We start from the raw sequence: 15,160 nt of genomic DNA, 5'->3' as shown, positions 1-15,160 counted from the left end.
ACAATATCTGCAAAGCGCAATAAAACGAGGTATGCCTGTATATCTTAAACTGTAGATTGGGGAGCACACAACAGTTTGTCCCATTAAAGGAGACACATCTGTAAGAAGGGATAGATCAGAATGAGTTCAGAATATTTTTTTTCTTCCTTGCAAGGCTAGATTTCTGGGTTTCTATGTGGATTTCATGTGTGTGAAGCCGTGCATAGTTTTCAGCTACAGTGGGAATTTGTCTTAAATGACGTATTCTAGTATTTGCCTTCAATCACACCCATTTACAGTATATTGTCTTGAGGAAAGTAAAGTTATTTGTTAGAACTTTATAGCAGGAAATGAGCTTCATCATTTTTCTGTCCTTCCAGGGCTTCTAGAATGATGTAGTACCAAGTTGATGATTATTGAATTTTATCTTTCTGGAATTAGATTAGCAGGACAATCCTATACACATCTACTCAGTTATAAATGACACTCAGTTCCTGGGATATTTTTTTTTTTCAGATAAGGTTATATGGGATTATAGCCATATTCTGACTTTATGGTTTCTGTGCCCTCCCCCACTTTAGCTGTCAGGAGGTGACAGTGATCTATCCTGATTCTTTTCGGCCAAGTTTCAAAGGGATAGATAACTGAATCGGTATGTTCACTTGCAGCAAAGTCAGAACATCCTGTATAGTTTGTGAATTTTCAGATTTATTGTGGGGTAAGCATTCACAGGCAAGAGCTCCGGGTGAAAAAAGATGGAGTTCCATATTTGACACCTAATTGGTGCTTCCCATGCTGAGAAATTTCCAGTTAGGTACTGTAGCTATGTTAGTGGTTTTAGCAAAAAGGAGTAGCTGAGCATCAAAGAAGCTGTCTTCAATGCCAAAAGCCCAATATCTCTCAGGCCTGAGAAAGATCTCTCTGCATCCTTAAAAAACCTGTTTTGGGTTAGAGTAGATAAGGGTAGGCAGTGAGCCATACCACGCTATCACCCACTGGGCTTGGAAGCTGTTCGCAGTGGAGGATAAATTCATTAAAGTGTGGTTTGTAAACAGCTTTCAGGAGATGGCTAGGAGGTAAGGGGTGTAGCAGGAAGAGAGCTCAAATGCTAAAGCAAAATACAGTAGTCCATGAATGTTTCCTAAGGAAGAGTTTAGTCTAGAATGGAAACAAATCCTTGTAATCACAGGTTACTGCGACATCTAAGCTGGGACAAACTGCAGTTAAATTTAACTATGGTGAGGAGAAACAAATTGGCCTCAAACCATTACTTACAAAGTGAGTTTGCTTTCATTCACCAAATTTATAATAAAACACTCTTTGTGGGGGACTTAATTAACTTTAAAACTACTCTATGCCACTTAGGAATTGTGGTCTGGAAAGATGGCTAAGAAATACATGAAACACATGACTCCAAGAGATACTGCAACTGGCTTTCATACTGCGAGGTTCAACATTACAGACAAGCCAGATACAACTTTGTAAGCTTGCAAAAAACAGTGAACTGAAGGTAGTCTGCAAGCTTTGCTTACTCAGTTCTCTAGCACGTGGGCTTGCAAGCCTTTTCAGTGTGTAGAACCTGTTAGTAAATGTGTGTGTGTGGGGGGTTCTCAGAACCCCCTGATCAAGAGGCAAAACTCTATGATAGAAAATTGGCAATAAAACAAAACTTGTATTTCGTTTGTAACATATTTATGCAGATTTCTATTTTAAGGTTACTTGAATTTCACAAAAACGATTGCCCCAATTATCATCCCAGAAAGTCCATCCAATCCTTGTAAATTGAAAAAGTAAGGTGTTTATTGTAACTGCAAGATTACCATTTCCACTGTACAAAAATTAAAACTTGAATTTCACAATTACTTGGGAGGTTAAAACCAACAATTGCTAGGGACTTTTTTGCCCCTGTAATCTTTCATGGGGTCCCATCCTAGGATTCCACAGAAAAGCCCTGCGCTAGAGAAATAAACAGTGCTATGTCGTGGCTGGAAATGCCATGCCCTCCATCACAGAACTCAAGGCCAAAGCTTCGCAGTCATAGAACACATTTCCCAAATGCTGACTGGCCGCAGCATCCAAGCCACAGCCTCTTCATTGACAAAATGAAGACTATTCTCCAGCTACAAAGTCTTTTTGAATTCTAGGCAGATTTGGTTATTATGAGAGTTGCCAGATTGAGTGGTGAGGAGTTATTATGACTTTGGTGGTTAACTAGTGGCATCATTGTGTCCCTCTTTTCTCAACACTTTACCATAATGATGCCACAACGATTCCCTTCTGTTGATGATCAAGGCCCCTGAGAAGCTGTTTTCACCTTTGATTTCTTGCTGTAATGTGCTATTTGGCCTCTTTCCCTGCCAGAAGAATGCAAAAGGGAGTTGGCCATTCTTTGTACGTCTTCATGTTGCAACATGCCAATGTTGGCTTTTGTCAATCCCATATTGACAAACTACTTAGAGGGCAGCAGCCTGTTTCCCAAGATTATTTGTTTACCCCTTAAAAGGCATGCACAATGCATGCGTACACATTGAGCAATTTTGCAACAGGCAGGAAGGCTGCAAGAGGACAGGTAGCCATTTTTGAACCGCTGAAATGGCAAAGGGATATGGATTCTGAATGGGAAAAATGTGCAGCTAGAAGACAAAGGTCTATCAATGTTGTTTCACCTGCTTCATCACCTACATTTCTTTGCTCCCTGTCACTGAGCAAAGATCCCTCTGTTAGGATTGTTTCCTTTGGTTTGAATTGTCTCCTCCAGTTCTCAGAAACCATGCGTTTTGGGGCGAAGGACTTTATGGCGTAACTGGGTTCTCACAACATGCTAAACCTAACCCTTGGATTAACAAACCACTGGAGATGGGCAAAACACTATCTGTTTCTCACTGAAAACAGACTGGCCTGTGTGTTCCCAGAGTTGGTTCATGCTTTTCCAGAAGTGGATTGTCCAGAACAGGAAGTAGAAGTCTTGAAATAATTTGGGTCAGGAATGCCACAAACCACTTGCTGTTCCTCCACTTCCAGAAATGCATGAATCAGCCCTGGAACACATGGATTGGCCCATTCTGGGTGAAAATGGCCAATCATTCACACACTGAACAGAGTTGCTGTGCAACAGAGCACATGCACTGCCTAAAGAAAACATACTGTGGTGTAATATAATGGCCTCGTTCATACTTATGCTGAGATAATACACTGAATCACTGTATTAGGCCAGGGAAAAGAAACCCTCTAGGCAGTTTAACACACATGCAGATCCTGCAAAGGCCATTCACTGTAGAGGGAAGAGGGAATGGCCTTGATAAGTGGGCTTAAGCCAGGACCAAGAAAATAACCTGAGAAAATGTCTCAGGCCCCTCCCTAGTTCATATGAAGATAAAGTGAGGGAGTGGGAAGCACATTCAGACTTGCAAAATCCTGTTACTATAGCTCTTCCAATAAAATCTCTATAGCGTTGGTCTAGCTTCTTGGGCTGACACTGTTTGTGATGTTACTATCTTGCTCTCGGTTATTCATTCCCCCTCCCAATAATGGGATTTTAGGTTGACTTCCAGGTGAACTTCTAATTCTAAATGACACAACTAAGTTCACTAGCTAATTTTTGTATGACAATAACTGTGGGAGAATTCCCTCACACTATAACCACAAAGTACCCAACCCCAAATAGTTCAGGAGAAGAGTAAACATTTTTCTTATTGATCCAAAACTTATTGATTCCAAGGAAACCTGGGAAACCATATGTGATAATCACAAGAAGTTCTGAAGGTTTAAAGACAAGTCCCTGGACCAAATAGGAGATATTGGTAAGAGAGGTTACCAACACAGTTGGAGGCACCAAGTTGGAGAATACTGGTATAGATAAAAGTGTGAAAGGGACTAGGCCATAGTTAAAAACTTTCAACTGAGTTAGCAGAGATAGAGATTAGAATCCTCCCTCCATTGCTATCCTTTGGATTCTTCAGGTATCAGTCCAACCTTGCTATAACTCCATGTTTTTGGAAAGCCTCAAAGCCAAATAGATTTTATTCAGAATGAAACAATCCCACTGCCACACAGATATAAGCAGCCATGGTGAACTTGGACAAACTTCAATCCTTTTAGGTTAATAAATGAAGCCGAGGCTGGTGTTGTTGGTGGACCATCAAGAAATATGTCCATTGCTCATGGCCCCTTTGTCTCCCTATCTTCTGCTTCCACTTGAGCACCAACTAAGTCTATGGAACCTGGAATAAAAACAGTGATATAGAGCTACCTGTTAAATCAGACCCAGGTTTATCCAGCCCAGCATTCTGTTTCCACCAGTGATATACTAAATAACTCTGTGAAGCCCTTTTCTCTTTAGCCTTAGCGTCTGGCATAGTTACATTTATTGCCATTAATGAGAGATGCTCCACTGGGGCATGCTATGTGCTTCTCATTCATTTGTGCATTTTTAAAAGCAGAACACCAACCTTGCTAGATCAGACCAAAACATTCTTCAAGTCCAGCATCTGCCTTCCCATTACAGTCAGCTAAGTACTTCCTCATAAGAACATCCATATAAACATATAACAGAAGGCATAGCTTCTCCCAATGGATTGTCCCCACATATTGAATGCTGAGAGGCAGGTGGTTTCTGATTACCAAGTCCAACCACCTTTTTTTTTTTTGCAAGATAAGTCCTGCTGGACAAGATGAAAATATCTATGTATTCCAAGGATGGATATTTTGTTCAAAGCCCAGAATTGCACTTGACTTTTCAGTGGTATTTCAGAAGCTACACTCTAAACCAGTGTTTTTCAAACTTGGCAACTTTAAGAGGTGTTCCAGAATTCCCCAGACAGCATGGAATTCTAGGAGTTCAAGTCCACACCTCTTAAAGTTCTCAAGTTTGAAAAACATTGCTCTAAACTAGTGTTTCTCAACCTCGGCAACTTTAAGAGGTGTGGACTTCAAGTCCCAGAATTCCTCAGCCAGCAAGGTTGAGAAACATTGAGCTAGCACCTTATGTAATGATCAGAAATAGAGAGAGCAGCAAGACTCAATTCCTGTACATTGTTGCAGGAATCTGTTATGGAAGTAAGAAAGCCAAGGTGTGCATTGTGTTACCCCTTTATTCCAGACTCTGCAACGTTTGACACAACAGAATCTGGCAGTGCAGCAGCTATGGATGCTTGGATGCTCACAATATCCCTAGATCACTCCAAGATGGGCATTCACAAAATCAAATAAAAATTAATTTAAAATATAGTAAGAATTGCTTTTAAAAATGGTTGAAACTACATGGGACCGCCTATATCACTTATGTTTTTAGCCTTCTCTCTTGAGATTTCACAAGATTTCAGGAAAACTGGAAGTCCCTACTGTATTGAGTTATTGTTGAAGCAGCCTCTCTTTCCGTATTATTAGCACTATTTCTGGTCTAGGAAGATTTTCTTAGCTGAAAGGCACTGATCCTCTGGCAGCAAAAAGATGGCTACTCCAAGGGAGAGTTAATCCATTAGGAAAGGCAATATGTAATCACCCAACCATGGTCCATGTACTGAATTTGCTTGGTTTGGGCAGTTCATTATGGAGTCAGGTGGCTTTACAAACTTGATAAATAAATAAACCTAGCCAGCAGTGGCTGATTCTACAAACCACAACGTGCAAACCCAGAAACTGTGTCTTGCCTGTGCTCACTGTGGGACTCCTGGCCTCTGGCAAGATTTCTGTGCTGTGGCCCAGAAGCCCGTGCTCAATGAAGACTCGGCTGTAATGTAATGTCTCACATTTTTTGCAGAACATAATCTCACATGCCGGGCACATATTACTGGATGTTCTTTTTCTCTGGAGTTGGCAGCAAATGGGTTCCTGAAGTGACTTGTTTCTGCAGCAAAGAAAGAATAATGCACTTAAAATGGCCAGTGCTTCTTTTCAAGGGAGCAGATGATGTGCGTCAACCTTTTGAATCCTGCTGTTTAAGGCTGTAATTACCACCTCGCAATATGGTTTTACTCAGCTCAAAATGCTTCCAGCTCGATCCACTTTTCCAATCAAACACCATTTTTCCAGAGTGTAGTCCTCCAGCTCAGAATGTAAAATGAGATTTAACAAAATGCTCTAAATCAGTGTTTCTTAACCTTGGTGACTTGAAGACATGTGGACTTCAATTCCCCAGGGAATTCTGGGAGTTGAAGTCCACACGTCTTCAAGTCGCCAAGGTTAAGAAACACTGCTCTAAACAGATTGGCAGCAAGAAGGCAAGTAGGTGCAAAAAAAAAAAAAGCAAAACTTAAAAAAAAAAATTAAATCCCTAGTTTTTCCCAAGCTCTTGTTATTCACAAATAATCAGATGACCAGATGCTTCAGTCAGGTATTTGCTTGTTTTTTGCTTTTTACAAATGGTTAGGGGTTTTTTTTCCCCTTTCAGGGGAAGGGGGAAAACAGACTTGTTCCTTCTAGCTGTAATGGAAACTTCCAAAGCTATTTTTCACCTCTGATGTTGGAGGGGGGTAGGGAGCATATCTCTCCTGATCCTCAGACAAGTCCCAACTAGTGGCAGTTCTGAACCAACCATAGAGCTAGGGTACAGCTATTTCCTCCCATAGCATTCATCAGTGATGACTGAAGGTGGGGGGTTGCAAAAATCCTATTATGATTGCCACTAAATACAGCAGTTTTCAGCTCTCTAAAAAACATGGCTGGTATAGTTCTTCTGTTCAGCTAAATTGGGCATGAGTTTGATGGAACCCAGTAGGACTTAACTCCTGAGCAAACATTTTAGGATGGTAAGGCAAGGGAGTGAGAATTCATTTAATAAAATGGTAAACAGTCCAGAAAATGACAGCAGCCTTTGGAAAATGTGGGCAGAAGGAAGTTATTTTTCCCTTCTGATGAAGTTGAAACTTAGGGTTGTCCTTTGAAAATAAACATGAGAAGATTCAGGGCTGAGAAAGAGAAGGATTTCTTTACAAATTATGGATTTCATTGCTATGAGACACAGGCCTTGTTCACGTGGCCACTGGTTTTGCTCCCTGGCCAAAGAGTATTTTTAATGGGAAAAATACTTAATTGCATGGTGTCCAGCTGAGAAAAAGAGACAGGAAGGATCACAATATGAGAGTTTCAACTGATGAGTAGGAGACATTGTTTAAAGTGACCTGCGCTCCTTCTTGCTTCAATGTTTTGAAACAGAGGCTGGCCAGCCATCTCGTCAACTGTTCCCAACATAGTGCTCGACAGTTACGTTGAACTTCAGTCCCCAAAATCCATAGGGAATCTAGAGATTAAAGTCACATCTACCTGGAGGGCACCACCAGGGAAGCTGCAGATCTCCAACACTGAGCGCAGAGATGGAGTAGAAGCCCTCCAAGGATCTCCCCAGTGTTGGTGTTCCATATTTCTACCCTCAGTGAACCTCAAATGCAATGGGAGCCTTTCAACTCTGACCGCCACGAAGGAGAAGACACCTGGTTTAAAGCACTGCTTTCCTGGCTATTACCTGTCTCCCAACCAGGTCAGCCCAGAGAGAAGAGGGAAGGGAAACCACCCCCAAAGCCAGCTCTCGGACTTTGGTGTTTGCTCTGTGCTTGAAGTCTGAGGATAGGCTGGCAGGCCAGACCCGGTTCTGTCTGCATTGGCTTCCAACTCCTTTTCCACTGCTTCTGGCTCTTGGTGGCATTTCTCATCTGACTGATTTTCTTCCTTTTCTTGTCTGTTTTGGGACATTGGAAATTATTTGAAACCTGGCCCCCAGAAAGAAGGGAAGACAAATGATAACAGAAGGAATAATGAATAGGTGACACAAATTCCAACCTCTTTGGGCTGGAGCATGCTGGGCATTTGAGAATATGTTTTGGGTGCTCAAGGACGATGGTTGCCATGGGAAGGGGCTCTGCCCATTTACAAAATAGCTGCAGCAATGGCTGCTTGTGGGCATTCTCAAAACACCCCAGAACACAACCTGGGGAGAGTGCTCCTTCTCATCCTCTGTAGCCCCCCGCCCCCCAAAACCCTTGTTGACAATTCCCAATTTATTGCTGTCTTCTTTCTGAGCAGGGGAGCACTTTTACAAGCAAAGCAAAAGGTTTGCCCTCATTCCAGTGTTATGTTTACTAAGAATGGGCCTTTATGGAATTCAAGGGCATTCTAGGAACTGGGAGCTTTGCCGTAAACCAGGTCCATTTTAAATGTGTGTTTAAAATTAATCTTTAATTTAAAATAAATGATCCCAAAGTCCTTCCTATTATTTACATTTCAAGAAGCAAACATTCTTATGAACACCATCATAAAACACAGAAACCCCAAATCAATCAACAGATCGCTCTTCAAAATCTCACAGTGAAGTTTATGGGGTGTGACTGCAAACACACAGACCACAAACAGATCTGCCAACTGAACTGTATTCTTTTGCTTTGATTAGAAAAAGCAAGCAGTGTTGTGAAGATTCATTGCTAACATGAACTAGGATCTCCCATCAAAGAAAGATTCAGACCTTACTGGATTTTTTTTTCTTTTCATTTTCTCATTTTGCTAATCTGTCAAAACAGTAGTAATTCCTGAAAGGCCTTCAAGGATTCTGACATTCCAACAGATGTTGTCATAATTTCTGTGTTAATCATTACCGGCAAGTAAAAATGTGATTCTGTACTTTATTTTGCTTTCTACTACTTTGAAAGGAAATGAAACCTTTTTTTTCCAGGCAGAAAAAATGCCTCATTTTACACAATTTGGGGGCCTCTTGACGTTCCATGGTGATATCACTGTAAAGGTCAGTGCTGGACTTTAAAAAAATAAAATAAAATACATGCATTAAGTCTACTGAAGACTTAATAGGCCTATTTCAGTGCTTATTAAAAAGATGGTGCATCTAAAAATTGGGGCTTGGAAAAATGTGGGGGAGTGATGGAGCACGTGTTGTGATGTCACGCTGCAGACTTCATGAGTTAAGCACAGGAAGTCCCCGGGTTAAGAACGCCTGGTTTAAGGACAACCCATAGCTATGAAAAGAGCCCGTGTAGCAAAATTTGAGTTAAATACACAATGATTCGAGTTACACACAAAATGGTTTGAGTTCATTACCCCATACTACTTAGACAGTATTATAGAATAATACTTACTTACTTATTAAGGGATGCTGACTCGACACTCACATACCAGGTGGTCAAATATCTTGATCATGTTATACAATTGCACACAACTTTTAATTAGTTATGTTGTTTTATTGTTTTCCTCTTTCCCTTGTAACAAATTGTTGTGTGGTTTATTTTTACAAAGTAATAAAGATATCTGATCTGATTTAGTTGGAGTTTAGAATCTTCTATCCCTGGAACTAGCTTCTTAATTTTACAGTCCTTAGCATGACCACAGGAGCCAAGTGGAAACGACCCACTTGAGACCTAAGTTGGCCTATGATTTCTCTTTTTTTTCTTTTAAAAAGACTCTCTTTCCGGTATTAAGACATAACATCTTTTTTCACCACAAAAGAAAAAGGATATAGTTAATACCTTCTAACTCACCAGATGACCTCTCGCATCACAATATCACACTGTAGCTCAGTAAATGAAAACAAATTGGCTTCAGCTATTGTGAGGTCATAGGGGATTTCACATAGTAAGTTCTGGAGAAACAGTACTGCTGATCAAGAAAGGACATTCCCTCTATTCAGTTCCTGGTATAGGTTACCCATCAAAGTGATTAAGGCTGCTTCTAACCCCAAACCAGGTCTGAGTCCAAATGGGTCCAAACAATCAGCCTTATCCAAAAAGGTGCTTTTCTTCTCTTTGATTCTGAAATGTGGATTCCCATACTGAGCTAGGTGTTAGACTACCAACTGTAGGACTCTCTGATTCTAAGCCTGAAGTTGCGTACTTTATTTTTAAAAGGAGTGTTGGAGACTGGCTAGCAGTTGTAGAGGGTGGTGAAATCCAAGATGTCACCTGCTTCTTTTAGGATGTGATTTTTTGTCAATTTTCCAGAGTTCTTAAAACCACTATCACCCAACTGGCCAATTCTCTGTAAACAATTACAGTGTTGGCTAAACTAGACATAGAACTCATACCTGTGGCTTCATTTCTCCAACTTATCCATATCCTCAAATTAAACAAAGTGAAATTCATGATCAAAAAGGGTTGCCTCAATACTTGATCAGAATTTACCCTCCATGTGGAGTTTTAAGCAGAGTCCAATTTTACCCCCTCTAGTTTTCTTGGAAGCCCACATGGGCACTGAATAAGGAAAATATTTTCCCAGCTCTCAGTGAAAGCCAGCCGGACCTCTTTGTGAGAAAAATGGATCTGGCCATAGCAACATATGCCTTCATTACCTCTAATGTAGACTGCTGTAACCTATACAGCTACCCTTCATATGTGTAGGTAATTTCAATTAGTATAAAGTGAGTAAAATTTATTGTTGATACCATGTACTTTATAATTTATCTCTGGTCTTCAAATAGCTACCCCAGTTTTACATATGTTTCCAAGTGCTGGGTTTTGACCTATAAAGCCCTAAACAGTTTTGGACTGCTGAGCGTCCTTCTCCCCTAATTCACTTTGCTGAATTTTAGACATGCAATAATAACTGTACTGCTTCCATGGAGCCTGTGAGAGCTTCTAACAGATTTTAATTTTGTTTGGGTTGGTTTTAATTATTTATTTTTGCCTTGATTTTATTGTGATCTTATAAGTTTATCAAATTTATTTTTTTTTAAAGAAACTATATATTGCTTTGAGAGCCAGGGTAAGCAGAAAGTCAAACATAAATACTTTTAAACTAACAATAGTAAAAAGCAAGTATATTTTTAAACCAGGGATATGGTCTGAGCTGACATTCCAATATAATTTAATATCATTTATTTACCTGGATTTATACCCCTTTCTACCACTTTATGGCACTTATACCCCTTCCATGGCACTCAGGGAAGTTCCCTCAAATAAAATCACAAAAGTTTAAAATAACCTTAAAACATCATTGTTAAAAATATAAACCTTCATAAAACCATTTAAAGCTAAATTTAATTGGGCCAATTGAATTTCAAGGAAAAGTAGGATTACAATTCCTTCCTTCCTTCCTTCCTTCCTTCCTTCCTTCCTTCCTTCCTTCCTTCCTTCCTTCCTTCCTTCCTTCCTTCCTTCCTTCCTTCCTTCCTTCCTTCCTTCCTTCCTTCCTTCCTTCCTGTATCTGATATCCTTGTAAGATCAGAAGTTTCCATGCAAAGGGAAGGGAAATGGGTTAGGAATTAAGAATTATGAAATTAGCATCAGGAACTGCTTTGTTTGGGCCTGATAGTTTATGCTTCTAGCTCAGTGTTGACTGCATTCATACAACCTATTACTACATTAACCCATTTGTTAGGTGCACACAACACCTTGACCCATAAACTAATCAGAGGGGCAGAGTTCACACAAAACTAGTACCAACAAGATTAACCAAGATTAACAGTTTGTGTGAATGTACCTGCCCTGGAAAATATGTTGTGTGAACACAACTACTGTCTACTCTGACTGATTTGGTCTTTCCAAGGTTTCAGATGACGTGCCAGGAATTGAAGCTGGACCTTCTGCATACACTTTCCTTAGGGCTATGAGATTTGGGCTGCAAATATATGGAGGACCAGCAGCAAAGGACTTCCTGTATCTCTTTGCTGCCATCTGATGGTTATGTAGAGTTTTGCAGAACAGATATGGTAACCCTCACTTTACTATTGAGCTATGACTTTCCCTCTGAGTATCAGTGGTGACAGACAGTGGAAACAAGCTGATTTCCTCACTCCTTCCAAGAACACTGTACTCTGAAAATGTTAACCATTTTCTTTTGAAATATGACTACAGATGGATAACTGAGGCTCGGCTCTGTGCACATTTAATTGAGAGTAAGCCAGTTTGACACAAGAGATATTGAACACGCATCATTTTGCAACTGTTGCCATGGAATGATCTGGTTATTTTTCATATAATAATCATTCAATTTGTTTTACTGTTATTTTTCCTTCCAGCATGATTACCTTTATTCAGAAGCAACACAGACTGATGAATGAATCAGTTTAAATTCAATGAGAAAAATTACCTAAGAATTTTTCACTTGTGTGACAGCTCAGATAAAACATGCAGATTGTTCAGATCTATTAACTGGGGCTGCCAAACCTTGAAGCTGGGATTTTTGTGTGCAGAGTTGAAAGACTCCTCCTGAAAAATAACAACTCCATCTAATTGATAACTCCAACTGTCAGTAACTCTCTAATACCCACAGTAGACAAAGATTTCTGCATGAGATCCTTTTATTAGAGTGCAGTTTTAAGATCTTTGCATGTAATTTATTCTTGGACTGTGGTCCTATGTGGTATGAGTGGTCCTAAAGCAGGTTTGGAGGAACCTCTGGCTAGGCTGAACCCCATGTAGATCTTTTAACTCTCAGCTCTGCCAGCCCATAACCTTCCTTAGCAGCTCCTTGGGGTTCTGATACATGTTTTACTCCTTGAACTTGTTATACAGCAAACTAGTCAGGTCTCCCAGTGATATACATAAAATTTGAATTTTAAAATGAAAAATATTAAAAGCAATTCTAAAACAATCCACTGTTAAAAGCCTGTTTCAAAGGATATGTTTTCGGACCTTTGAAACAGGCCCTGAAGAGCTACAGTAGGTCTCTTCAATTCAGTAGGAAGTATGTTCCTGTGTCCCAGAGGAGCATCTACAGAGAAGACTCAGCCCAAGTCACCACAAGACAAACTTCCTTGAATAATCTGTGTGTGTGTTTGTGTGTGGGTGCGGGTGTGGGTGTGTGCATGTTGTGGGTGGAGAGTAGGATCAGATCGAAGGAAATAACTTGGATCCAAGTCATAGAGGGCTTTACAAGAAATAAACACCTTTTGTATGTCACTGGGAAACAGATTTCTAACCAGTGTAATGCTTTCCACATAAGTAGGATATATATTTATTTTTAGGCCACTCCAATCTGCCACCTCTGTGCGAAGTACAACTCCCCAATATGTAATTGTAATTAAAAAAAGATACAATCAATTTAAAAAACAGCCACTAGAATATGGGAATCACCAATAAAAAGATTAATGATAATAAAAAGAAACCTAATCTCACCAAGAGACAATTACCATAAACCAACCAGGGGGCTTGGTGGAACAACAAGGTTTTCACCAGCTGAAAAAAAAAGCCAGAAGGGAAGGAACAAATCACTCTTCAGGGGTTGCTACTCCACAGGGTAGTGGTTGAAAGCATAGTTATGTGGCCCTTGAAGGTCATAGTATCTCATTGAGGAGATTTATTTATTTATTCAATTTATATAGCTATATTATTATATATTATTCAATTTATATAGATACATAGTGAGCCCACCCTACTAGATTTTATCAGGTAGGCCAGTGTTTCTCAACCTTGGCAACTTGAAGATGTGTGGACTTCAACTCCCAGAATTTCCCAGCCAGCCTTGCCACACTTCTTCAAGCTGCCAAGGTTGAGAAACACTGAGGTTAGGCAGATGTTACTGGGAGAAATTGGCATTCAAAAACCCAGGCTCCAAACCATGAAGGACTTCAAAGATGGCAACCAGTATCTTGAACTGCACCCAGAAGCCAACTAGTAACCAGTGCAGCTTTCTGAATAGAGGTGCTATGTTGGCGCCTTGAGGTGTACCTATCACTACTTGCATCCTGTAGCTTGCAAACACTCTTCAAGGACAGCCCTATGTAGGCCACATTGCAACAATCCACTTGAGAGGTGCTACTAAGGCATGGCTGACAGTGAGTAATGCTTGCTGTTCCCAGAAAGGTTATAATTGGAACACAAGATGAAATTGGGTAAAGGCTCTCTTAGCCACAGCTGCCACCTGCTCTTTGAACAAAAGCTGAAAGTCCAAAAGGATCCCCAAATTGTGAACCAGCTTCACCTGGAGGAATGCTACCCATTCAGAGTCAACAATGGAATTTCACTGAAATCAACAGGCCTTTGAAACAGGCCACTCTATCTTGCCGGGTTTGCCTCAGCCTGTTCTTCTGCATCCAAACCTAGACAGTTTCTAAGCACCTCAGCAGCACTTTGACAAAATCACTTATTTTCCAGGGGTTAAGATGTACAGTTGGGTATCATCAGTATACTGATGAAACCTCACCCCATGCTGCTGACAACGATATATCCAGCAGTTTCATGTACATATTGGACCCTGTAGTACCTCCCCATATATCCAGCAGTTTCATGTACAGAGGACACCAGGAGGGTCACACTACAGTATACCTATCCTGATCCAACTAGAGATCATCAATAAGCATGATCAATGCTGTCTTCATACTGAAGCCAGGCCTGAAACCAGCCTGAAACGGCTCCAGATAGTTTGTTTTCTCCAGGGCCTTCTGCAGTTGCAGCCCAACCCCTTTCTCTACAACCTTCCCCCAGTATTTCTGAGTCAAGTGACGGCTTCCTGAGGAGGGGGCGCACAACTCCTCTTTCAAAGAAGAACGTAGCATTCCCTCTCCCAAGGATACATCTACCACCACTGTGACCCAGCTCCCCTTCACTTCCCTGAAGGATTTCACCAACCAAGAGGGTCAATGGTCTGGACTGCAAGTGACTGAGCTGATATTGCAGAGGACCTCGTCCACTTCTTCAGGATTCATAGGATTAAACTCATCCCTGTGAATGTAGCAAGACAGGCCACAGCCATCTCCTCTGGATCCCTCCAACTGGCTTCAGGCTTTGAATGAATCTGAGTTCACTCCAAAAAATCTTTGAATTCTTCCAAAGACCAACTTGGCTGCTGCATTTGATAATGTCAAGAGTCACTTCCTGGTGAGATGGGTGGTGTCTAAATTTGAAATATACATAAATAAATATAAATAAAATAATAACTGAAGTTTCCAGACCAGGAACACAAAGGGCATTGTGGGAGTTATTGCCGCATACAACACTCTGTTTTAAAGTCATTTTCTTCAAAGTAGGGGCATGGTCGGCACATCAAACATAGTTGACAAAAAGGTGCTCGATCTCAGAAGTCAAAGTCTTCAGAAGCATCCTCAAACTAAGTATTTCCTCCCTGTGGAAGAGCACAATACTGTCCACAAATTCAAATTACTCCTCATTCAACACAATATCTATTGCAAGAGGCATTCCCACCTACATAGCTAATTGTGGGAACCTGGCATAAGTTGGGGAAAAAGAATGCCCAGTTCTTTTCTTTGTCTCCCTCTCCAGCTCATTACATGCTAGATAGAATCTCATCC

General features: G+C 40.6%; 1 protein-coding gene across 1 annotated transcript; it reads right to left on the bottom strand.

Annotated features, from left to right (window-relative positions):
* Positions 1 to 5,217: 5,217 nt before the first annotated feature.
* On the bottom strand, positions 5,218 to 8,761 carry PGBDF (plakoglobin binding and degradation factor). Its single transcript, XM_088152423.1, has 2 exons — positions 7,439 to 8,761; positions 5,218 to 5,824 (listed from the first exon to the last, which is right to left on the bottom strand). The coding sequence occupies exons 1-2, from the start codon at positions 7,663 to 7,665 to the stop codon at positions 5,533 to 5,535; spliced, it is 519 nt and encodes a 172-aa protein (XP_088008549.1). The 5' UTR covers positions 7,666 to 8,761; the 3' UTR covers positions 5,218 to 5,532.
* Positions 8,762 to 15,160: the final 6,399 nt, after the last annotated feature.

This window comes from Python bivittatus, unplaced genomic scaffold, assembly GCF_059951505.1.
Source record: "Python bivittatus isolate LINGU-HERP-01145 unplaced genomic scaffold, Pbiv_v1 ctg000690_np1212, whole genome shotgun sequence".
Lineage (NCBI taxonomy): Eukaryota > Metazoa > Chordata > Lepidosauria > Squamata > Pythonidae > Python > Python bivittatus.
This window is presented reverse-complemented; position numbering and strand designations above follow the sequence as displayed.